This window comes from Pelecanus crispus, chromosome 3 (genome assembly GCF_030463565.1).
Source record: "Pelecanus crispus isolate bPelCri1 chromosome 3, bPelCri1.pri, whole genome shotgun sequence".
NCBI classification, from domain to species: domain Eukaryota; kingdom Metazoa; phylum Chordata; class Aves; order Pelecaniformes; family Pelecanidae; genus Pelecanus; species Pelecanus crispus.
This window is the reverse complement of record NC_134645.1, coordinates 63828669-63854476: the sequence shown is the minus strand read 5'-3', so window position 1 is coordinate 63854476 and position 25808 is coordinate 63828669. Positions and strand designations below refer to the sequence as shown.

At 40.5% G+C, this 25808-nt stretch overlaps 2 protein-coding genes across 2 annotated transcripts; both read left to right on the top strand.

The window, feature by feature from the left end:
* Positions 1-4506: 4506 nt before the first annotated feature.
* LTV1 (LTV1 ribosome biogenesis factor) lies at positions 4507-15012 on the top strand. The gene is made up of 11 exons (XM_075707505.1): positions 4507-4511; positions 5852-5983; positions 6493-6681; positions 8318-8405; positions 9336-9456; positions 10202-10451; positions 11182-11309; positions 12266-12405; positions 12687-12739; positions 13496-13696; positions 14270-15012. Exons 1-11 carry the CDS (start codon positions 4509-4511, stop codon positions 14381-14383), a joined length of 1419 nt encoding a protein of 472 aa, XP_075563620.1. The 5' UTR covers positions 4507-4508; the 3' UTR covers positions 14384-15012.
* A 1008-nt stretch (positions 15013-16020) lies between these two features.
* On the top strand, positions 16021-24860 carry ZC2HC1B (zinc finger C2HC-type containing 1B). The gene is made up of 7 exons (XM_009483061.2): positions 16021-16057; positions 17414-17478; positions 19622-19741; positions 20731-20869; positions 22954-23078; positions 23815-23920; positions 24778-24860. The coding sequence occupies exons 1-7, from the start codon at positions 16021-16023 to the stop codon at positions 24858-24860; spliced, it is 675 nt and encodes a 224-aa protein (XP_009481336.2).
* Positions 24861-25808: the final 948 nt, after the last annotated feature.

Genomic DNA, 25808 nt, shown 5'->3' with positions numbered 1-25808 from the left:
CCATATTTGAACATTGTTATAACATAGTAAGATGTTGCTGAACGTACCTCCTCTTCCTTTCACTACTTTGTGTGGTGGTATATTGATTTGTAAACTTGTATAAATTTTTGAATTAAAGAAATACTGTGTTTTGGACAATTATTTTACCTGGTGTGATTTGAAACAAGAAGATATCAACGGCTTATTTGAATGGGCATCTAGCTGTATCAGTAGGGGTGGGAAGGGTGTGGAGATGGAACATGCTAATTACCTACAACCATTTAAACAGTTCTTAAGAATTTTTTTTTCCTCCCTAAAAGAGAAATAGAATTCCATTTACAACCAACCTGCAAATCTAGGAGAGGTGCAAGAACGCTGCAGACTACCTTGCCGTACACCCAGGAGCTAGTAAGTTCACATCCCTTCCCAGCTTTTCACGGATCAATTGCTCAAACAGTAAATCATAGCAATATTAGTATGTCATGCTCTATAGACCCAACTGTACCTTTAAACACTGGGCATTCAAGAATGCGTATTTCTGTGGCAGAGCTGCAATATGCTGCGGCAGGGTACTACTCAGTGCTAAGAAACCTTGCGCACATGATTCTTCCACTCACATCTGCAAGGACACCTCTTGGACATGACTCCAGTAAGGAGGGCTTGATAACCCATCCACACTGGTGCAGGTCGTTAAGCTCCAGTAGGGTCTTATTAGGATCCAGTAAAGCCAGGAGGTTCTTAGATGCTGAATATACTATGGGCAGGACACAATCACCTGAAATGAAATTTTCATGTGAATTCATTGGAATTAAAATTTTGCAGCACATAATGGAGAGTGTCACCTACTAATAGGCACTGGGCCAGTTCTTCGTCTCTATTGTTTTTATTAATTTGATTAAAAATAGAAAGAAATCACGCTCAAAGTAACTTGCTTGAATTTCACTAAATGTTCCTATTTACAAGTAAAGCAAGGCAAACAAAATTCAAGACTTGGCTCCCCACTGCCCTTCATGCTGGATGGTTATTGATAACTACAAAAAAGGTATCAGAAACATTATCAGCTTAGAATTGCTGGCATTTTAAAATGTACTTTCCACATGTTTAATGACTTTCAAAAGATGTGGAGAATCATATTGATAACTTTTCAGCTCATGCAGTGTGTATTTTACATAACAATTATAAAATGAATGCATTTACTTGTATTTTAGCAGCTTGACTTAGAATGACTGAATATGATAGCTTTAAGAAGTGGCTGGTCTGATACTGCATTTTACACAGGGGTATTGATATCTGTGAATGTAAATAACTGGAATTGTTACAAATTAATGATAGCTGCTGCTTGGGGGTTTATCTGTACTGTAGTATATACCTATACACACACAAAAATATATTCTAACATTGTCATCTGAAAAATAGAATATGTATTATCTTTTTTATACAGTACACATACTATGCTTGGTTTATGGTGTTTTTATTTAACAAGCAAAAAAAAAAGTGTGCTGCCTAGTTGTATAGTACTGTAGGATACTGTGTTGTGCACAGTTCCAAGTGCCTTAGACAACTGTTTAGCTCTTTGAATGATAGATATATATCAATGAATATATATAGAGATACAAAATGAAGAAAATTACCTCAATAAAATTGTTCAGAAAATCTTTACAGAAAGTATTTTGTTCTTGAATCTCTGGCAAGTACATGTGCGTGTATAATGGAGTTAACTTCAGAGAGCAGTTATTTGTTGGAAAGTAGCCCTAGAGACTGAATTAAAAGTCCCTCTGCATGGAAATGAAATGAAGGTAAGTTCCTGAAACCTTCCTTTGAATTTTGGGAGTCCTTCAAACATAGCTGGTATCTCTCCTTGTGGATGGTGTATTCATGCAGAGGTGTGTTCAAAGTGCTGATAGTTATTTTAAAAATACAAAGTTAGTGTTGTAGCTCAATGGTTCAGAGACCTAATTTATGCTCCCAGTTTCCTAATTGTTTTTTAATCAGCAAGAAGTGGTTTTCACTAGTTTTGGTGGAATAACTTCATTGACAGCAGATTTGCACCAGAATCACACCTACTGCACATGGACAAGAACTGATCTGCACAGCTGAGGGTTCAACCTAGTCTGCAGTACGTCTGCCAATCTTTCAACATTACAAAGTGACTGACAGTAACTTTTACTTTTTAATTATTTTGTAATAACTTCTGCTTTGCAAGAACAAAGAGAAAAATTATTAGCATAAATTTCCTCACATGGAAGGCAAATTGTTGATCATGTTAAGGAAATGCATGCTTCCAGCATATTATTTTTCAAGTGGCTGCCTCAACAGTGAGACTGTTCCAATACTGACAATTCTTCTTCCATAAGCGTAAAAGAAGTGATTAGTGACCTGAGCGCTTTTCCCCTCGGTCTCTGTAGATGCTCTTTGTTGAGTTTAAACTGCAAGGTGTCTCAGCAGAGAACACAATGAGAGAGTACAGTGGGTTGGATGGCCTTGTAAAGCTTAGATGAAATTAGAAGCTTAAGTGGGGTCTCCATATGAGAGACTCTCTCATCCACATTTCACATACACGTGATACTAAATTTTGAATTTTGATATATCATAAATCAGTTGGAAGATGACTCACCCTTAGGTATCAACAAAGGAGGCAATATGGTGCCTATTATTGCTAATCCCTCAATCTTAAAACTAATCTCCAGATGTATTACTGTTGGCATACATTATCAATCTTCCGTGATAAGGGAGCCTGTTGTTTTAATCACAGTGTGAACATATAATACAGGTCCTTCCCCCTAAATGCTTACAATCTAAACAGGAAATACAGGGTGGGGATATGAGTTAAAGCAAGACAGAAAACCCTGAGACTTAAACAACCGAACAGGTTAATTTAACTTACACATATTAAAGGTGATTAGCAACAGAGCTGAGAGCAAAAGCTCGTTTTTCCCACTTCCAGACTGACATGATACTCCTAGACCAGATTTGGGGTATATGGAATGACAGTACTGCCACTATTAGATAGGGGGTCACCAGGCACAGGAGATTGCCAGGTGTAATCCTGTTACCAAGTCTACGTACAAGTACATTGCACTTCTATGGATGCCAGAGCTACCTCAGGGACCTGGAAGCAACAAGAAGTAATCTAATCTACTTGGTTATCCCACAGATAAATGCTAAGCACAGTATTTTTAACAGCTGGGTGATTCTGCTCTTAATTACCTTGTAAAAAGGTAGCTCTGCTATTCCACCTGTCACAGGGTTTGCAGTATTGACATACTATAGGAAAGGAGTTACTCCTGTTAGGTGCAGTCCTGAAAAACCCATTCATGGCATGCAGTCAAAGGGTTGCTGACCTTCCTGTACCACGAGGCGTGTACTACAACCTTCGGATGGCTGACAGCAACAAGATACTCAACACGTACTTTTAGGGAGCAAGAGGAAAGAAAGCTCTAGCCTTTGTGCGGATATAGGCAGGCATAATCTGAATCCTCCGAGTACAGGAGTCATTTCAACCGATGGAGCAGATCCGAGTAGTTTGCACGCTTCCATGAGAGTGATGTGATGAAACTTGATGGTAAAGATGCAAGACTTCAGAAAACAAGAGCCACAAGACTGAAAATCGGGGCTTTTTTGGAGCTTTAGTGACACCTACTGGAAAAGCAATGAAATCCACCATGTAATCAAATACGATTAAAGCTAGTATTTTAAGGTCTACACATACATACGTATTTAGATGTGTACATATACACACATAATATGTGGATAATTCTTTAATATTCAGTCACAACCTTTCCATAGTTGTTATTGTTTATATGCACACGGAAGAAACTGCTCCTTTCTGTGTTTTACACTTTTTCTGAAATGTAATAAAAGGGTTTTGCACCACATTCCCCAAATACCAAGCATACTTCACACACACACACACACACACACCCACCCACCCATCCCCTTAGCAAGGATCGCGTATGCCCGTGTTTGCGCACAGGCACGCTGCATGGCATCGGTGCAATTTATACAGCTAGAGTGTCACATCACAAGAAATAAGGATTCATACGAGAAACCACTGTTAATACGAACGCGTACGTATGAATGCGAGCGACGGCGCGGCCACTGCGCACGCGCGCTGCCCTTTGGCCTGCTCCCGCGTGCGCTGCCGCTGCGGCCCGCTGGCGAGCGGAACCATTCTCCACAAATTTGGGGGGAGAAGGTCGAAAATATGTCTGCGAAGGGTGGGTGGAAAAGTACCCTGCTGGCGTTCACGGAGCCTGTCTTTTATTAAAGTGCTATTTAAGTCTGGGAAAACTCTCATCGTTGTTGTTGTTGTTGTTACTGGGGGGGAAAAAACCCAAACAAACCGCCCACAGTGGGAGCCTGTCGCCTCCCCCCCGTCGCTCACTGGTTTATCCCAAGATGGAGGCCGCAGCTCGGCGGTGCTGACGGCCGGCCCGCGTGAGCGCGAGCAGGAGCGAGGCTGCCGGCAGCGGCCGTAGCGGCTCCCCGCGCCGGCGGGCAGCGCGCGCTGCCCGGCCTGCCCTGGCGCCATGGTGAGGAGCGGCGGGGGGAACGACGAGCCGCTCGCCGTAACTCTGGCGCCTGGTCCGCTCTCCCCCAGCCTTTGGGGGTTGAAATCGGGCCCTTTCCGTAGCGCGGTTTGGAGGGGAGGAACGGCCCGGTGGGCCGCTCTGCCGCCTGGGCTCTCCGGGAGCTTTCCCCGGCCCGGCCTGAGGGGCCTGCCCCGGTAGCCCCGGGCCTGCGACGGGGAGCGGGAGGTGGTGGTGGCGGCGGCGGCGGCGGCGGCGAGGGGGGAGTCGGGCCGGGGAGGGAGAGGCCGCGCTGAGGGAGCGGCTGAGGCGCGTCCCGGCCTAGCGCGGCGGCCCGAGGTCTGTGCCGGGAAGCCACCGTGAGGGGCGGGCGGGGGCTTTCCTGCTCGGCGTCGTGCGGCGTCGCTGTGTTACAACCACCTGGCTTGTACCGTCAGCCACCGGCAAGATTGTGCGTAGGGGCAGCGCGTTGCCTGCTTCCAAAAACACTGTATTTCCTTTTATGGTTCCTCCAAGCATAAGACTTTAAAGCGCAGCGTGGGGTTTTTAACTCGAAACGTATGGTGGCAGGTGATACGCTCTGAACTTCGATATGATATGCTGCGTAATTTTGTACCCTTAAAGTTACCAGGTAAAGAAGATAGGTTAGATCCATAGAGCAGTTTCCAAGTTGCATGTATTTGCTATTAACACATTTTGGTAGGTAAGTAAAGCTGGAAATTTTGATAAAAATATTTCCCCAAGTCAGATGTGCTAACTTGTAGAAAAGGCTTTCACCCAGTTAAGAATACTTCAGATTTTGTTGATCCAGAATGTAGATATATTTTTGATGTTAGAGCTATGGCTGCATAATGCTGCGTTTGACAGTTTTCATGGTTGATATTGAATTACTGGTGTAGGAACAGCTGCCTAATCAATTTTCAAGAAGCTGGGTGTGTCTAGATGAATTTCCTTATGTCAGTTTCCTGTGTTTCTTGGATGAAGTTTGTTTCAGCTTTGACCCGGGATTTAGAAAGTAGTTACTTAAAAATTCCTCTCTAGGATTATGTGTTAACATGTACATGCTATAATCAAGTATTTATTGTACCCATGTATTGCCATTTTGCAGCTGTGTACAGCTGCATATGCTATTAGAACATATGAAATGGCTCTTGTGCATGTGGTAAGAAGAGTTAAGCTACCACTAGTCTCTTTTTGCTTTGTCTCTAAGTATGTCTTTATAAGTCATTGCCTTAAAAGGAATACAGTAGCATGCTCCAGACAAAAGATTCTTTTTAGGTGCATTTAATATTTCTTTTTTTTTTTTTTTTTTTTTTGATGATTAACCAAATGTCCTTTTGCAGCCTCACAAGAAAAAGAAACCATTCATAGAGAAGAAGAAAGCAGTAACATTTCACTTAGTGCACAGAAGTCAGAGGGATCCACTTGCTGCTGATGATACCGCACCCCAGAGAGTTCTGCTGCCTACACAGAAAGTAAATACTCGTTTTTAATATTGAGGTTCATTCGGATAAGAAGTGCTGCAGGAGAGAAAAGTGGGTATGCAATCATACCATTCAAAAACATAGCCTGAGAGAGGCTAGTTTTTAGTCCAGCTTATTAAAAAGAAAGGGATATTGTAGGGAATTTGATAGTCGTGAGTTACTACCTGATGGGTTGAAGGATGACTCACTGGCATTAGGGATATAAATGTATTAAAAAAACAACAACAAAGATTGCCTGACCCACCCTGAAAAAACAGGCTTTGTAAGTTGTGCTGCTTATGCAAAAGTTGTTTAAGGTCCTGCTCAGACAGCACCTGAACACTGAACCAGATGGTTACAACATTCTAACTGGATTGGCCGTGCGCTAGGGTAATGAGTGGAGAGAGGACTACGAGGACTTCAGTTTTCGGGCATTCTCAATAGATATGTTACTCTTCTTTTTGCTAATAAGTTTTAAATGGACTTAAGTAACTAAATGTATTTCTTTTTACAATTCCAAGGGGCATGAGGAACAAAGGAGGGAAGAGCAGCGGAAGTATGGAGTCTTCTTTGATGATGACTATGACTATTTGCAGCATCTAAAAGAAGCCTCTGGTCCCTCTGAGCTTGTCCCTTCTGTGCGTGGACAGCAAAGCAGAATTGTTGTCACAAGTGAGGGGTACATAGAAGATGAAATTCAGCGAGTTCCAGTAAGTACTATTTTTGTTAATAATAATCTTATACTGTTCTTTGGCGTTTAGCATCTTGTAGACACATTAACCATATTCAACAAGTGTTATTGTGACTGTGAGCTATATGTATATATATAGGATCCTTTTGACCCGCAATCAGACTTCCCTACAAGTAAAACCAGAAGTTGACAAGCCAAAGTTTATTAATGAACAGTATTTTGCTAGCGCAGTGTTAAAACACTTTGTGTACCCATGACAAGCTTTTCTTGACAGAGGTGGCTTACAAAAGTATTTATTTAACAAGTCATGTGTTTTTATGGGGTTGGCATTTGTTTTTAAGATTTTTAGGACTTTTGAATGCTCTGGGAGTTATGAATATACCAGATTGTATTACCAGTACACCATGTTTTTAAAGTGGAATGTAACAGAACCCGGAGGGAATAAAAACAAACTTTTCAATTGCTGGCATAACTTTGTAGAATTTCTTGATGCTAGATCATGTTGGAATGGAAAATCAATAAGTAATTTCAAGCAATGAAGTATGCAATTGCCAGTCAGTCACTTTTAATTGAGGGAGTTTGGTTTAACAAAATACTGTAATTTTAGTCGAAACTGATGTTCTTAGTCAGAAATACCTTTGAGGTACAGTTTGGTGATACTGCATAAGATTTAAAGTTATTTTAGATGTGCATGTTAGTAAGCTTTTAATAAGCCGTTCAATAAAGGGGTAATTTCAAATGCATGTTGGTGTTCTCCAAAACAAACAAACAAAAAAATAGATTTCATTATGCCTCCTGTACAACCATTCTCTAAAAAGCTTCAGACATGCAAAAATACTGTCTCTGTACCTGGAGAATATTGACATGAGAATTAGCGCTTCTAACACTTTACCTAGATTTTATTGCATAACTTTGAAAATTTGCCACCACTAAAGTAGCGCTTGTCTTAAATATTTTAAGTAGCACTCAACAGGGTTTCTTTTGGTCACGCAATTATCTGCACATTTTTGTTAATGTGAGCTCAAATGAGAAACTGAGAAGTAGTTGTCGTGGTTTAGCCCCAGCCAGCAACTAAGCACCACGCAGCCACTTGCTCACTCCCCCTACCCCGATGGGATGGGGGAGGGAATTGGAGGAGTAAGAGTGAGAAACACTCCTGGGTTGAGATAAGAACAGTTTAATAATTGAAATAAAGTAAAATAGTAATGATAATAATAACAATATAGTAATGATAATAATAATAACAATATACAAAGCAAGTGATGCACAATGCAATTGCTCACCACCCACTGACCGATACCCAGGCAGTTCCCGAGCAGCGATCGCTGCTCCCCGGCCAACCCGCCCCAGTTTATATACTGAGCATGACGTCATATGGTATGGAATAGCCCTTTGGTCAGTTTGGATCAACTATTCTGGCTGTGCCCCCTCCCAGTTTCTTGTGCCCCTGGCAGAGCATGGGAAGCTGACAAGTCCTTGACTAGCATAAGCAGGACTTAGCAACAACTAAAAACATCAGTGTGTTATCAACATTCTTCTCCTACTAAATCCAAAACACAGCACTATGCCTGCTACTAGTAAGAAAATTAACTCTATCCCAGCCGAAACCAGGACAGTAGTATATTGTGATGTTGATTTTTTGTTTCTTTTCTAAGGCTCCATCTATTAAATTGCCTTCCTCAGTATTTGCCACAGAGTTTGAAGAGGATGTGGGCTTGTTAAATAAAGCTGCTCCTGTTTCAGGTATCATTAAATCTTTTACCTTTCTGTAACGTGAGTTGCCATCTAGGTACTAGATGGTAATTCTGGTTTCGATTACAGTGTCATATTAGTTTTGGTTTAGAACCTGCTCAGTGGCTGACATGAAGAATGCTCTATAAGAGAGCTATGTTTCAATTTGAGACCTATTTCTGTGATTCACTAATAATAGCACTTTAGCTTTGCTTGAGGGGGTGGAATCCATGACTTCTTACTATTGTGTAGCAAATATAAACTAATAACGCAGACAAACTGTAGATAATACTGTTGATTTATTTACTCCATCTGTTTGAGTCCAAGTCTGGAACTGGATTTTCACTCTCAAAATTTCTTTTCAAATGCTGAGTGGTGTTTACTTCCCTTCATTAGTATTATTTCAGTGTTACATGCTGTAAGTACGCTTTTGTTATGTATCTGTACTTGCGCTGAACATTCACTTTACAGCTATCTTAATATTTTATAACAGGAGGTAATTGTGGTAGTTCTCTCTGTCCTGTCAGAAGGTTGCTGAAGACACTTGTGTTAATTGCAATAGAGAAACACTTCCTGACCTTTTGTAATGTAGGGAATTTTAGGGGGTGAGAGCTAGGGTTGGCAGGTGATTGTACAGTACTTTAACTTGGATATTTTTTCTTCTACAATATTCTAAGTAAAATATATTAAAATAAGTTTATGGAAGCTTCAGACCTCTGGGGAATGTTCTTTTCTGGATGAGGAAAATTTACAAGAGGCTTGTGACTTACCCTGGCTTGTGTCAAATCTACAAATATTATTGAGGAATTTTGTGGTTCTTAGGTTTAGTCTTTCCTTAGTGCAAATTACCAGTCTAGTTGGATTGGTTTTTATCCAGGAAAGTAGCTTCATAATGTCAGAGAAACTTACGTATTTATCTTTTGGGGTTTTTTAACTTTCTAGGACCACGGCTAGATTTTGACCCTGATATTGTTGCAGCTCTTGATGATGATTTTGACTTTGACAATCCAGAAAATATCCTGGAAGATGATTTTGTTCTACAAGCAAATGAACCACAGAAAGGGTACACAGAGCTTTGTAGAACTGGTCGTCATATGTGAATAGGAATGATGCTGGTTTTTGTTTCATGTATTGTTGTAGGAAGCAAGAATGGTTTCAGATTTCAAATTGAATACTTCGGTGTGTTAAAAGAAAAAAAGTATTACCTTGTGTTATGTGGGTTAGATGGGTTTCATTTGTTACTTTGAGCTCATGGATTATATGTATTTGTTTACAGATACAATATATGGAACAATGGGATTCTTGAACCATTTAAAACATTGCCTTCTATCACGTTTAAAATACATCAGTAATAATATTGATGAAGGCTAATGTGTGTTTCCAGAACATTTACAAATGCATCGTGTGGTATCCCACTGGATATTACTTCTTTAGGTTTTGTTGTCGTTCTCATCATTCTATGAAGAATGAGAAATTTTGCTAGTTTTAATATTCAAGAATACAGCTAGTATTTTTCTTTTTCTACTTTGACACATATAGCTGAATGTAAATGTAACCTCACTCTCAGTTCACAGATGTGTGATCCAAGAGTTAACAGAAAAGTTTTCAGCTTTCAAACAGAAGTAGTATTGTGCTACCGTTACTGCTAACCTTGTTTTTCTTTTACTGGCTTGAAAATAATCATTTTTTATCTTTGCCTCTCAAGATTTAAATCTATTATTGCCGAATTGTTTCAGATAACTCAACATTGGTCAGAGCTGTGGAAAGGTCCGTGTGTTATTCTAAAACTGTTTTATACTTCTGTTCAGGGGATCAGGTGCTGAGGATGAAGATGAATGGGAAGATGTGGAGGATGATAGTGATGAAAAGGACAGTTACAGTAATGATAAAGACTATGACTCAGAAGGTCCTTTATCAGATGATGGGGTTAATGGAGAGACAAAAGAATTTCTTTTTATGCAAGAAGAAACCAGGAGTCGTTTCACAGAATATTCTATGACATCTTCAGTAATGAGAAGGAATGAGCAGTTAACCCTGTTGGATGACAGATTTGAGAAGGTGAGGCAGCTGGAGAATGTAACTGTTAAACATAAGGGTGTTAAATGCTTCTTTGTCATTTGATTCATCTCATAAAGTGGTGTCCTGTACGGCTGTGCAAATTCTTACTGCCTTCAGTAGTCAGGGCATCAAACAGCTGTTCTTTGCACATATTCCACATTTAATATTGTGTGCACTATTGTATTGGCTTGTATTACATAGGTTATAGTGTTAATTGCTATTAAAAGGCCTAACACTGATATAGTTAAACAAAATTATTCCAATCACTATAATGAGCATTCATAGTTGGTGTTACACTTTTGACTGAGAGGCTCAGTTCGACGCAGCGAATCATGTACAAGTGCCTGGTAAAGACTCACTCACCCTTCCTCCCCACTGTGCCAAGTTTACATTCATGAAGTGATGTCAGAGCAGTGGAAATACGGTGTAACTATTGTCCTGAGCAGTGACAGGCTTTTTAATGTACAGATTGAAATAATGCATCAGAATAAGAAATATTTTCCAGAAGCTGACATATATTATTAAAAGATAACTTTGTGGCTCCCATGCTGAAAGAATCCTGACAGTAAGGAGGAAATTCTACTGCAGATGTGTTTGGCAGTTGTTCAGCAAATGAGAGGGGAGAGGAAAAAAGGGGCAAATAGAAAGCAATGTGTAGATCTTCTTTAAGCTGTCATGAAGTTGCACGACAAATGCGATCTAATTACAGACACTGACTTCTTTATTTTAGTTTTTTGAACAATTTGATGAAGATGAAATTGGAGCCTTGGATAATGTGGAGTTAGAAGGCTATATTAACACAGACAATGCTCGGTTGCAGGAAGTCCTGAACGATTACTACAAAGAGAAAGCAAAGTAGTATGTATTCCCAGAAGTACTGCTTCACATGAGTAGTTATGTAATCCTGTGTTTATGTTAAAAGTTTGGGTATGTTGTTTCCCGTTCATGTACTCAAAGATTACATCCCACTATAAAAGCAGCTATGTACAAGTATTAACCATTTTTTTTTTATGTCACTGAATGTCAGTCTTAGCTTATAAGATGATAAAATTTGGTGGAGGCATTTTGTTGGTTTGTGAGATTATGCTTCTTTTGTATAATTGTACTGAATTTAGTGTAAGTAATATCTAGAGGCATTCTTCCTTTCCCTTTTTAGTGTAACTTACTTTTCTCCTTATACCTTTACTTTTGTTTTTAACGGACTCTGTAACCAAGTGTATTCTGTCCTGCTGGTATGCAGCCGATTCCACTGTATTCCTAGTTACATGACAATAAACTCGCAGGTGACTGTTGCATGGGTACTGCGAAAATTAGTGCTTATAAAGCAACCCCGTGTCAATGTAAAACTGCATTTCCACAGTATATTCACTTTGTCTTAAAGCAGGTGATGTTATCCCAAAGTTAAATGGTTAAATGTTCTCACATTAGTCTTGTGTTTCCTGATTGAAAGATATGGTAATGTGTCCCTTGTAGTGAAAGATGACTGGTCAGTAGCAGAGCACATAGTCACCTCTAGAGCTGCCTTGCTTACATGCTAAAAAGTATATCCTCTTCACCTCCTGCCCTTCAGTCACAAATTTTGGTGCCACATAATTTTGAGATGCAGAAATACTTCTTTTGTCAACTATGTCTCTTGTCCTAATATTTTGGTTTATTTTGGGGGTGTTTACTTAAGGAAACTTATTTTTGCTGCAAGTTTCACTAGGAATAGCTTTCTTTGTTTTGGAGTTTTACTGAGGGAAGACTGGATTTACATAATTAGATATTTTCGAGAAAAGATAAACCTTATTTTTTTCCTTCTCTGTACTTCAAAGTTGTGTGAAATTGGATGCTCTTGAACCCTGTGAAGATTTAGATTCTGCTGTGAATGAAGAAAGTGAGGAAGAAAAGGAAGAAATAGTAGCTGTAGTTATTGAGGAACCAAAAGAAAAGTGGGATTGTGAATCCATTTTGAGTAAGTATTTTAGAGTTTGCTTGTTTGTTCCTAGGATTTCAAATTAATGATGGGTGATCTCAGAACTTTTCTAACAGTGCTTTAGGTAAAACGGTTTATGCTTCTGGAGCACAACAGCAGGAATTCTTGCTAGATAAAACTCCTGCTTTTGTGTGGATAACTTAATTCTTGCAGTTTTGTATCTTCGAAGACTAAGTAGTAGTACAATTCATAATAAATTTACCTGATTTCTATTTGCAAGCCTTTCTTCACTACTTTTTTTCTTTTCCTTTGTGACCTAGGTACATATTCAAACTTATATAATCACCCAACACTTATTAAGGAGCCATCAAAGGTAAAATCATTAAACTTACTCTGAGTAACCACCTGGCTTGGGAAAATTTGAGACAAAAGTGATTGTTTTCTCAATTGATATCTGTTTTTAAAAGAAGGAGGGAGCAGAAAAGAGGGTTGGGGAGGGTGTTAGCTTCTGGTATTAGTTCTTCACTGAAGAAGGGTTTGGATATATTTTTTTTCTATTAGAAGGAAGATTGAGTAAGTGCAAAATTTCTGTAGTAGCTAGGCAGAAATGTAGAGGGCAAGGAATGAACTTTCTTGTTATCTGTGATATGCCTTTGTGTAATCTGTCTCTCACAACCACATATCAGGTTTTTTCTTGAAAATAGGTGTGTATTTGCCTTCTGCAGTTTGAAACAATTTATTCTAGTTCGTTGCCCTTCCAGACATTCTCTGTCATTAGAGCACAGCTCGTTGTTCCAAATGTGTGAGATTTTGAAAGGAAACCTTTTTCTTGAAAGCTTACAAAGGAGTATTAAATGCCTACTTAAGTTCCTTTTTTTCCCAGTAGTATTTAAATAAAAGGGAGAAACTTTTTTCTTGTTCTGGGAGGCCAGATTCTTCTCACAGGTGTGTTTGATTTCTTAGTTTGAGATTAATGTGCGTTTTTCTGAGGGAAGAAAATAGTATGAGGGAACTTATGTTTATTACTGTTAAATCGAATCTAATATTTTTATACTGATAAAGCAGTGCGATGTGCTCTTCTTGGAGAGAAAGCGAGGGACCGTTAATACATACGTGCTTTCTATTTCAGCCCAAACCAATAAAAATTTCTCAGAAGACTGGAATTCCCCTACATATCTTGCCTCAGAAAGGTCTTACTGCTAAGCAGATTGAACGCATGCAAATGATTAATGACAGTGACCTGCCAAGAGCATCAACTCAGCCCCGCTCCAAAGACGAGAGCAAAGAGGAGCGCAAAGCTAGAAAACAGGCAATAAAAGAGGAGCGAAAGGTATGCCTTATTTTAAATAAAACACTGGAAAAACATGATACTATCTGAATTCTGTCTTACAAACTTTTTTTTAATGCTCATTTGTTCTTGTGTCTGGAAATTAATGGGGAAAAACTTGCTGGTCCCAAAGAACTAATTATTGCTTCTTTAAAAAAAAAACTACTGGAAAGAAATTTATCATCATAATTTTGTCATCCTGATTTCCGGTATGGAAATATTGGTCTGTTATTGTGGCCACTACTACATGTATAACTTCAAAAGGAGCCCTCATATTTCCTTATTATCTAGGGAAGCACAGAAAACAGTTACGATGTTTCGGAAAGAAATGTGGAGAATCTAATTGGCCACAATGATATACTAGTTGTTTTGTTTAGGAACAGAAATTGGCAGCATATAAGAAGCTTCAGCTAATTAAAGATGATAATCCTGGTGGTACATATATTAATTGGACTACTAATAATTAGTGCCATAAATAATATTATTGTCCACATTGTAGTTGTTTTCATGATCTAGAACTGTTAATTAGAATTGTTTCTTTTTGCATATTAAATTTGTAATTATTCTTATGCACAGGAACGCCGAATGGAGAAGAAAGCCAACAAGCTAGCCTTCAAATTGGAGAAAACAAGGCAAGAAAAAGAGTTGCTCAATCTGAAACAAAATGTTCAAGGACTGAAGCTGTCTTGACAAATCTGAGGAACTTAACTGTGGAAACATCCTTAAGTTTTCATTTGTATTGAGAAGGGAACTGCTAACTCATAGCTTTGCCAGTCATGCTCAAAGGGGGTTATTCAGATGCTACTGTAACAAGAACGGTAACTTGTCATTCCTTCTGAACTGAAGTTATATATAAAACAATGTATTAGTGATGTCTTTTCTGTCATGAGTCCCATGGCAACTGTTGGAAAGTTTCATTACAGTAGAAATGTATTAAAATGATAAAAAAATATTTTTCTTACAAGCTATGACTGGACAAAGTTTTTTATATATATATTTGTTGAATGTATTCATCAAATCAGCAGAATCCTACAGATTTAATCTGATTAGATTCTTCTATTAAATTATTTCAGTTTACAAAGCAATATATCCATTTATGTTGTCTCTCCCTGATGGTTAAATATAGTTCCTTGATATAGCAGTTTTGTAAGTCAAGGAGTTTTCACCCACTCCTTAGTTCTTTTCTGGGTTGGTTATTTATTGTTCAGGTACTGTTACGAAAGATGTGAAATGACATTTTGTAAACAGAGGTGTCTGAAAAGCTGTTGTGTAGCTAGACATCCCTGTTACCTCACCTGAGTTTCACATTTCTTCGCAAATAAAATCTGTCGCAACAAGTGTTGCAGTTGCAGTAGTCAATGACCGTTACTGTTGCAGTTGTAATCAGCTTTGCTGAAAGGACTCAGTCCTTTCTAGCATGGCAAACAAAACAGCTGGTTCTTAGGAAAACACTGTATGTTGCAGATAGCCGTTGTCTTGATTTTCTTGAAATAATATTCTTCAGGTCTTGCATTCAGTTTGGTTTCATTGAAATACAAACTTATGACCCACTGCAGTTGTTGCACTGACTTTCTGAAGATGAGCAGAGCTCCAGTATCCCTAGGCTTGGTGTGATCTTAAATTTCTGTACTGTGCATGTGAATGAAGTGAACAGGGTTTGTAGTCAGTCCTTCTGAATCCTTCTGTATTCCTAAGAAACCCTCAGCTTTAGGTCTTTAGGACTATAGACTGAGCAATCTTCTGCCTTTAGGTGAAAAGTTAACCATTTTACTGGTAAGGAGCACAGTAACCAACACACTACTACTACACTACACTGCTAAAGTCAAAGCATTTTAAATATTCCTTATATAGTTTTGTGAATACTAGATGGACACAAGCTAACAGTAGGCCTGATGAGGCCTTTTAATGTACAGAAACAATTGAAAGTACTTGTACATGGTTTTGGGAGAAGGGAATAAACAGGCATTTAAGTCTATGAGTCTCTTGATCGCTGCTCAGAAAACTGAAGTGTCAATACAGTATTCACATCTAGATTAAGCCTTCATTTTCCAAAATTGTTCAAGAGTTTCTCTTAACCAAATCAGACCAGAAATTGTCTGTAAAATTAGAACAAGTTTCAGGGTTTTCATTTAGCTGATGTCTGTACTAGTTTTCATACGTTTCACAGGCCTAAGCAGGGTCTGCCTGTGTCATAATTGTTAATTATGTAGTTGCTGATGCATGGTAACTTGAAGTGTGAGCTTTTGAGTAGCGAAGACTGAACACCTCGTCCTCCTGACTCCCGACAACAGTGCAGAAGAGGAACTTTGAGAAACCATTATGTTGAGATGAGTCAGATACCAGGAAAGAAGTTAAATGGAACAAGTGAGTAACAGATGCTGTTCAGTGGTTTGGGTGGAACATGATTTACTGAAACTGAAAATCTTTTACTAAAGACAGTGCACGTGTTCTTTACTAGTCCTTAACTCATCTGCTGTTGTACATGTCTGAAGTAACTAATCTGTGGCAAATTGTCCTTTTTCCTGACTTCTCATTGCTGATTCAGTGATACTGTGCTTGTATGTAAATCCCTTAAACCCAAAACAAAACAAAACAAAAAAACCCCAAAAACTGTGTCTGTCAAAACTTTGAGAGGATGAAAAAAGAATAAGAGATGGGGGAGGCAGAGGAAGATGCTTGAAAGGAAAAGTATAGTCCAGACTGAGCGGAGACACACAGAAAGATGTTGCTTGGGAACAAAAGTGGAAAGACATTTAAACAGAGGCAATAGAATTAAGAGGTTAGACAATTGCTTTGTTCCTCTGTACTTGTAATCAATGAAACACTGTAGTAACCTTAACTGTGCCATGGAGTATGGTAAAATCTGAAAGAAAAGGTAAGAAACAAAAGCAGTCGCACATCTGCTTCTGCTCAGCAAGACAAGGGTTTCTTTTGTTTCAGCAAGAGCAGGTAAGGAACACTTAGATGAGAAGTCTTCCCCTCTGTAGGTTACAAGTCTCATGAAAAGGGTTCTTTGTTATTGTTCGATTTCCTGAAAGCTGGTTTAGTTTAATACAAGTAATGCCCCTGCTCTGAAATGAGAGTATGTGATTACCATTGCAGTCAGAAAGGCTTGAAACTACTTTCCAAGTAACTTAAAACCCTATTTTTTAAAAAAAATTACTGATTTAAAAACAAAATCCCCAGAAATTTGACATCCACAAAGTAGGATCACCTTTGCTGTTTAGCACGTCATGGAAACGTTCTGTCTTAAGAATGAAGATTGTGTCACATTTAGTGTGCCACCTGCTACTTTCTCAAATAGCAATGGTTTACCCTGAGCTAGCTCCTGATGACTTACAAATGAAATGGAATAAATGTGGGTGCAGATCGCCTGCTCTTGCTTTCTAGCCCCCCTCCCTGGGTTTAGGCAGCGGTGACTTTGAGTACTCTTCCGTCATCTCGCCCAGCTGTGATGTTGTGAAAGGACGTACCTGGGCACTCGTGTAAAATAAATAAAACAAAAAGCTGTCCATCGTAGTTAAAGGAGAGCTTGTGCTTCATAGGGGCAAGATAAATAAAGTAGTTCTGCAAAAGGGAGCCCTGGCATGTGACTATAGACGTCCCTTTCTGACAACAAAATACTATTTCAGCAAGGGTGCAGTCCAAATGCTGACTCTGGTAGTCAAGCCGTCCTATACTGTGTAACTGAGTCTCTTGCATGGTTTGAATTTTATACAGCTGCCCAAAGTCAAGATCTGGTTCCTTGTCCAACTTGTGGAAGATGCTTTGCACAGGATGTTCTGGTAAAATAATTTTTTTTTTTTTTTTTTATGGGAATGTCAATGCATTTAGCTGAAAGGGGTGGTGAGTACTGGGGAAGAAGGAGGTGGCTGTTAGTAGAGAAATGGGTTGAACACATGTTTAAAGGAGCAAATGATCTAATAACTGCTTTCATTAGTGAACTTGATTAGATAATTAATGTTCATAGAAATAGTGTGATTTAATCTGCAATCTTGCACTATCTTAATTTACCTGCTTGTCCAGAACCAGATGTTTACTATATATCACGTTTAAAATCATGTATTATCTCTTGGTGAGACATAAATTACCAACCTGAAGCTTCCTTTGTGTTCTAGGTTTCTAGGCAGAACTTGTTATTTCAGGCTTCCTGGGAAAAATAGACTAATAAACCATCTGATAAGTAGTCCCTTTGACAGCATAATTTAGGCACCAGGCTCTGTTCCAAAGCCTGCTGAAGTGAATGAAAAGATTCCCCCTGACCTCCCTGATCCCTGGATTACAAACCAAATGGGTGGCTGCACAGTTTGCCTGGCACAACCCAACTGCCGGGTTTTTTCTGCAAGGCGGGGGTTCTGCACGCACCTCTCCCCTCCTCAGTTTGCATTACCAATCCTGTGGCTCTGTGGTAAATCAGATCAGCCCCACGATAGAACTAAAAAATTATTTAGCCAAAAAAAAAAAAAAAAAAAAAAAAAAAGACAAGAGAAATACCCTGAAAACTTGAGTAACTGTGAGCGCTTGAGATGCAGGTGGAACTACCCTGTGTTAGTAGTTCCACATTTGGTATCTCAGATCCAATACATGAAGAACATGATGGTTTGATCTAGCAAAATCATTTGAAAAGACAGTTTATCTATGTTTTTGGGGAGGCAGCAATTTTCTTGTCGCTATGACTAGCGTGAGATGCAAGTCCTTGTAATGCCTGTCCATGCCCTGATGAAGGAGGACTGGTGTGCCCCTCAGTGAGCAAAGCACAGGTATCTGCTGCCCTCTTGGTCCTGCAGAGGAATCCTTCTCTCAGGTTCGCTGTCAAAAACGTCTAGAAACAGAAGATAAGGACCTGAAGCACATGAGTAAAAAGGTTCAAAGGGAAATGAGAATGTAGAAAAGTGTGTTGTGGTAGAATGAGGTGCTTCTTGGCATATATATATAGCTGTTAATATAGATATATATATATATAGCTGAGCTATAACTGGAATGCCTTGCTCAGGCGGCTGCTTAACTCATACGGGAAGAGAGTGGATGGCATAGAGAAATTAATAAGAAGCTCAAGAAGAATAACTGAGGACAGGAAAGGGGGGGTAAGCAAAGGAAGATAGGAATGGAGTCTTTAATTTACCGGCTGTGGGTGGGCTCAAATAGGTGTGGTCCGCAGCACACCCTTGGCCCTCGCTTTCACGGTGTTCCTCACAAAAGGGACTGGCCATCCTTATTGCAGAAGAGTGAGGTCCGTGCTAAAATCTGAGACACTTCTGAATCTGAAAACCTCCTTTGTTGTAAGGTGCGGCTCTTCCGCAAATTCGGCACTGGATATCTACCTACCTAAAATTTCCCCGTGCTTTCAGCTGCAGGTTTTATCCCTAGTTTTCCTCCTGAGTTGTCAGGGTACGTGTGCTGGTAGGCAGCTGCTCCCTTTCAGCCTGGGGCTGTCGCTGTTTCAGTGGTGCTGGTGGGATGGACAGTGCTGCTGTTTGTCAGGGGAGCCCCCAGTCTGGAATACTTCTCTAAAATCAAAGAACTTATAATGTAAATATCAGCCCCTTGGACAGGATCAGTCCGTTCTCCCTCTTAACCAAGAAAGAAAGAAAACCAAGGGGGCGGGGGGGGGAGTCCAACGGGACTTTTCCTGTTCACAGACCTGCTCTGTTATTCTCTGCAAGTTGTTATTTGTGCTGGCCTCCAGCACATCCCTGACCAGAACAAACTGGAAATGGCTTCTATTTCTTATTTGTGTCGAACTGCAGCTGTACTTGGACAGCTTTTTAAAGGTTTGCTGAACTCCTTCAGGAGTTAAACTGAACCCAAAATAAGTACTGCTTCATCTCCCTGTTCCTGAATAGAAGTAATTTTAAAGCCTGAGTAAGGAAGCATCATTAACAAAGCATGACTTCAACCCATAAATGACTGTTTTTCTTTGTATCCCAGCTGAGACATGATCCAATACGCAAGAAAGTCTTTAACAAGAAGCGCAAGCCCTTCAGCTCTTTGAAACAGAGACTGCAGGGAACAGACATCACCACTGTGAAGAAGCAGCCCCCGCAAAAGGTATCGTTAAAATTGAAGCATGTGTGTTACCTCCATATGAAGTCTTTCATTCAGTAACACTATTGTTTCTTCAGGGGACAAAGCCTGGATGTTGTGGATGGGTCTCATATATGTGCTTGACCCTGTGCCAAATTCTTTCCTCCGCCTCCCTGTGCTGCTAGTGTTTGAGAATATTTCTCGGTTCAGAAGCCAAACCAGTAGGTGTCATGACTACTCTGGGCACATAAGTGTCTCTGCACTTCTAGGAAATGTTCATGTATGTATCTTAAAGACTGAGTCTCTGGCAGCTTCCTCTTCACTTAAATCTGAGAGTGTGATCCAAGATGGCTGGTGCATGAATGCCCCAGGTTGTACCTGAGAGCTGTCAGTAGCCCCAAATCTTCCACAGATGAAGCTACGGAGATTCACTGCTACTGAACTCAAGGGTTTAAAAATGCGTTTAACTTCAACTTATTTACAGAGCTGGAGGGGAAGAGGCTTAAGCTCTTACTGGAACAAGGTTTTTTCCATGCATTGTTGGGGAGGAGGGGAATACACGTGGACATGCATGTGTATAATTTTACCCAGAGATGCCAAATCACTGCCGATTTGGTATCCATGCAGCCTGCTGTTGTAAAATGTCCTTTAAAATCAGTTGTGGAAAGAAACAGAAGTGCACAAAGGTTTAAAGCAAGAAGAAGAATCTGACAAGTGGAGGAGAAGGGAAGGCATTGGTCACGGTGTCTTTTCTATTCCCTCTCAAGCGCCCTTTGGTCTGCCACGACAAGAGTGTTTTGTTGGAGGACATTGTTCTTTTGTCCATCTTCCGGTGCTATCAATAGACGGCAAAGGGCTAAATCAGCTTTCCTATGCCTTTCACAAAAAGCAGATTTCTTTTGTTTGTAACGATTTTCCTTTCCCTCAGAACGGAAGAGACCTCACTCTAAGATTTTTCTCTGTCTCTTGCAAGGGGGAAATATAGTTTGTGTCTTCTATTATTTCCATTACAGAAACAGCCAGGGAAGAAATCTAACTGGAGGCAGCACCATGAGGATTTTATTAATACTATTCGATCAGCCAAGCAAGTCACAAAAGCTCTGAAGGAGGGCCACCCTCTTCCGCCTCCTCCCCCACCAAGCATCAATCTAGGTATGTGGTCTACTTTATCTTATTACTGATCTTGAACTGATCTTTGGTTAAGCAGTGACATCTTATTATCCACAGCTGGGCTTCAGTCTTGCACCCCCCAGCACAACACCACATGAACACTAATTCCCTCCGTACTCTCTAATTTTCAGCTGTGTTTCTTGGCTTAAATTGAGTAGGAGTGCAATGCAGAGGTGGTGGGGCAGGAGATGAAACTAACTGTACCTTTTAAGTTTAAAGGCAGCAAGTTTGGGGTCTGATATGTTTGGACCTCCTCCTCCTTTGGGAGGAGGGTCGGGGTGCCTGTGTTCTAGCACAGGCTGTACCACGGTATAATAGAGGATGAAATACTTCCCCTCACCATTCGAAACAACTGTAGTGCACACGGGCTTCCCCCCTCCCATGTGATGGCTTTTCCACTGTCCCCTTCTCCTGTGCAGTTACGGGAAGTCTGTTAGAAAAAGATGGGTCTTGTTTACTACTAATACCAGGTGTGGTCTCTGCACAGAGCTCACCGTGTTAGAAATCACGGATCCAAAAAGATGCACATACAGCCAGTATTTCTCATGATATGTGGTTTATGAAATGTGGGAGGAATCTCGGAAAGGGTCTCAGTGGAGTCCCGCCTGCATTAGAAAGGCGGAGGGAGAGAGGGGGAATGGGAAGGGGGAGGCTCTCTGGGCTCACTTCCAGAGCAGGAATTCGTGAGTGATAGCAAAACCAGCTGCCATAATTCCAGCCTTTCTCCTCTTCTAGATGACAGCGATGCAGTATGAGCAGCAGGACACATCTTCCTTCCTTGATTGGGGTCAAGCTCCTCTCGGAATTACCACTGCTGAATTCTTTAATGACCCTGTTATTTCTTGTCTGACTCTACCGACGCTAAGAGCAGACCCCTCCCTTTCCTTCTCCCTCTTGGAGGAAACCAAGCTGTGCAAGAGCTGCTGTAGTTGTGGAGAAAGGAGTTGGAGAACTGCTTTTTAGGAAAGATGAATTGCTGAGGGGCCTAGTGAGGATGTACATCCTATACTACACAACTGGAGAGAAAGCACTTGGATTGTGGGGAGCAAAGGGAGAGATTCCTTTTCCCTCTCCTCCTCCTCCAAATAGAACCCAAAGTTCCCCGTTCTCCCCTGAAGTGCCAGGTCCCCCTGCAAGCCCCACCAAAGCCAGGCATCCGCCCAGCCTCGTCCTCCCCTCCTGTCTTCAGAACCATTTTGCCCGTGCTGCTGGTCTGGGGCTGGCTATTGGTGGCTGCTTGGGCCACCTTTTCTGGGCTGTTACTGGGAGAAAAGATTTGTAAAGATGCTGTATCTGTAATATTAGAATAAGGACACTTGGCTGCTTTTGTAAAAGGCACAGGGAGGGGAGGAAGGGTCTGAGGACAGCAAGGGCAGTGCGAGGGCTGAATGTGATTGCCTTGACCCCAAACACCAATCATTCATTGAAAAGAGTCGGTCTGCACCAGTGATAAATGTAGCTGAAGAGTTTTTAGCAGACTGAGGACTATAATGCTGCCAAAAACAACTCTAGGAAGCACTGCTGTATGTTCTTCGCAGTGCTGCTTCACACCCAGAAACCTGGCTCTTGGAGGTGCCTCAGCTGGCAGGACACAACTTCTTAAGCAGTATTTTGTCAATGTCCAAAGGAAATGGATTTTGTGAAAACAACTGACAATCTTAATGACCAATCTTCAAAAGTAGCCTTAAAATCATTGGTTTAGACTACTCGAGGAATTTCTAAATATTGCTTTTTCTGCAGATATGTTAATTGCGAGGTTGGGGATGGGAATAGGAGAAAGATAATAAAATCTGCTTTTATTAATCCCCAGGGATTTATTTCTGAAAGTGATTACTGTTTGCTGGGTTAATACCATAAGCATGTATTTTGGAATCCCAAGTGCTTTTCTAGAGGAGGTTTTTGTAGTTCTCCTAAGTTTGTACTTTGGGAGCTCATGGGAACTCACCATGGTCACCTGCTGATGGAGCCAGGTTGTGAACTACATCTTGAGTGCTCCAGTAAAGTAGGGCAATTCTTCTCCTGTAGCATATAAACTGTGACATGAGTCGTTCCTTTCTTGTGATCAGACTATATTCAGTGTCCACACTGCTCACGAAGGTTTAATGAGGCTGCAGCAGAGAGGCACATCAAGTTTTGTGAAGAGCAAGCTGCCCGCCGTGCCTTTGCTGCAAAGACCACCGGACGGGCTTTGGTAAGCAAACACAGTCACACTCGTCTTGTCCTGGAGGCAGATGTGCCAAACTGTGCTTTATGGTGAGCAAAGACCTATATTAATATAAAACATAAGACTTCAGAGCAGGTTGTAAACTCTTAAGACAAGATATATGCTGAACATCAGCTAGGAGGTCCCCAAAACTGGAGGCCTTTGTCTGATATAAAAAGTGACAGACTATGGTAGTACAAAAAAGTTGGACAACAATTTCTTCAGACTCTTCTGTGATTGGATTCCAGGGTAACAGCTGTAGGGAAGCAGAAACCTGGCAGCTTTTGCACTATATAGAGAAAGCTCTTCCTGTTCATTAGGGCTCCCTGCTGTTTGCAGGTTTGCTGTTCCCTGCAAATGTATAGCTGATTTACTCCCTGGTCACTAGACACAAGGCCAAAGGGCTAAGCCCCTTTGGGGAATCAGAAAAGCGGAGCTAATTGGCAGTGTCTTGAAGTGAGGTCCTCTTTTATTACAGGAAAAAAAAAATAATGTAAATGATTCCTTTAGGAGAGTACTATTTTCTTTTTTTTTTTTTTTTAAAGATGTTTGAAAATCTTACTACTCTTTTCTCTATTTTGGTAAATGGCTTCCAAGTGGGATGGGGGTGCACCTTTTTCCTGTTCCTTCCTAGCATTGCTTCAACAGTGATTTGGAGAGTTTTCACCGGGCTCTGTATGCTCCTTGCTAGAGTTGTGTGGGTTGTGCATCTTTTTTTTACTAGGGCAAGCAGCCAGTGACTCAGAGAAAACCCCCAACCTTAACAACTGCCGTGTTATCGCTTCAGAAGAGAGTACAAGAAGGTGCCAATACAGACAAACCTAGGCCAGGTGAGGCGTTTATTTAGCCATATTTATGTTTTTCTTATAACAAACTCTGATGTATTTGAGGTGGGGGGTGGCATTTTTAAAGGACATCCTAGGCTTTGGAATCCAGTTTTCTGATAGAATAATAAGGTGTGATTTTTTTTTTTTTTTTTTTTTTTTTGCAAGTCCAGGCCTTGACATGAAATCTTAAATTAATTTCCATACAACACTTGTTAGAAATGAGGTCAAAATTTTCCAAGTGGATGTTATTGATATTGAATGACTTTCCAAGTCATTATCCTGATCTGTTGTGCCAAGTGTATACAGAGGTTTTCATGTGGGTCCTCAGGAGGGGCTGCTTAGCTTTTCAATTAGAGGTCCTAGAACAGACATCTCTATATAGACCTAAAATATGCAGTCTGGGTGTGAGCTTCCTTCTGTCCCATAAAGGACTCCATAAGCTTTAATCTTTGATGTTAAGATTTATTCCATCATCTTTAAATTTTCTCAAGTCCATTCAGATGAAGCATGAAGCTGTGTATGTTGTTTGTTCCATATGACTTTCCCCCTGTTGATTCAGCCTTAAAATTAACACCACCACATCCCTAAAAGAGTTCCCTCTAAGCAGGATACCATATAATATGTTTGCTAGCACCCATTGCTACTGGTAATCATGACCCATACTCAGTCTATGTTTAGAAGATGTTTTATAAATTTATTTTAATGGTTATTTGTAGTCTAACCTGTGAATGATAATACATACTGCTCTGTGTATCAATATCTTTGATCCCTACATTTAGAATCATCTGGATTTTATATTGAATTTACATAGGTTATAATTTTTTATGGCCAATAGATTTTTTTAAAATAATGATCTGCAGAGACCTCTCCAGGAACACTACAGAAAACCAAAAAATCTTTGGGTGTATCTACTGGAAAAAAATCTTCAGGACAGTTTGGGTAAGAAATATTTTTTTAATTTCAACATTATAACATAAAAGGACCTAATTTGTTTTTGTGTATATACGATATCCTGTTGCAGTGTTTGCAGTATGAACTTCTTTATATTAATTGAAGCAATCAATTGCACTGAAAACGTTTGCAGAGCTCCTCATGTACCCAGTATAGGCTGCTGAGAATATTTATTTTGGTGTTAAATGTTCTTTGGTTTGGAGCACCTCCATCTCAAGCAGGCAGTGACTGTGTTCTGCTGTAACAGGCATCTTGAGAGGACTTGCTACTTGATAATGCAAACCTCTCTAGCAGGTCTTGTGCTCTCACAATGTGCTTCTGTTGTCTGAGTGAGGAAGATGCCAGCATCCGTTTCAATAATCACTATGTCAGGATGACAGTGTGGAGGCTCTTCCTTCTCCTCAATGTTTACTTTCCCAGACCATGATGTTTGGTGCTTCTGCTCTTCAGACCATGCAGTCGGTGGTGTTCCCATCTCAGGCTATGCAGAGCCATGTCAGAGCAGCGAGAAGGCCTTCCAGCCCCTGCTTAAGGTGGTTGTGGTGCTGTTGTGCAAGGGGCTGGCTCAGATGATCAGCATCTTCCACCCCTGTGACGTGCATATAATTGCAGAATATGAGATCCTGGCAGGGAATGTGGCCAAGACAGATTCCCTGTAGCTGGCAAGATATTTTGAGCCTGGGAGATGAGCTTGTAAGGGTGATTGGAGCGTGGGATGAACAGTAACATGCACAAAACAGTCTGTTGCAGAGGCTCACGTTCAAAGTCTTTGTTGGGTTCTTCTATGTGGAGTTTTGCTGTCCTCAATTGCTGCTTATCAGTGGCAAAGTACCTTCAAGTGTGGGGAAGTCTGCAGTGGGCATGGGAATGTTCAGTCCACACTGCCATCATCAACTCTACCTACCTCCTTGACTTTGCCAGCTACAGGAAAAAACATTGA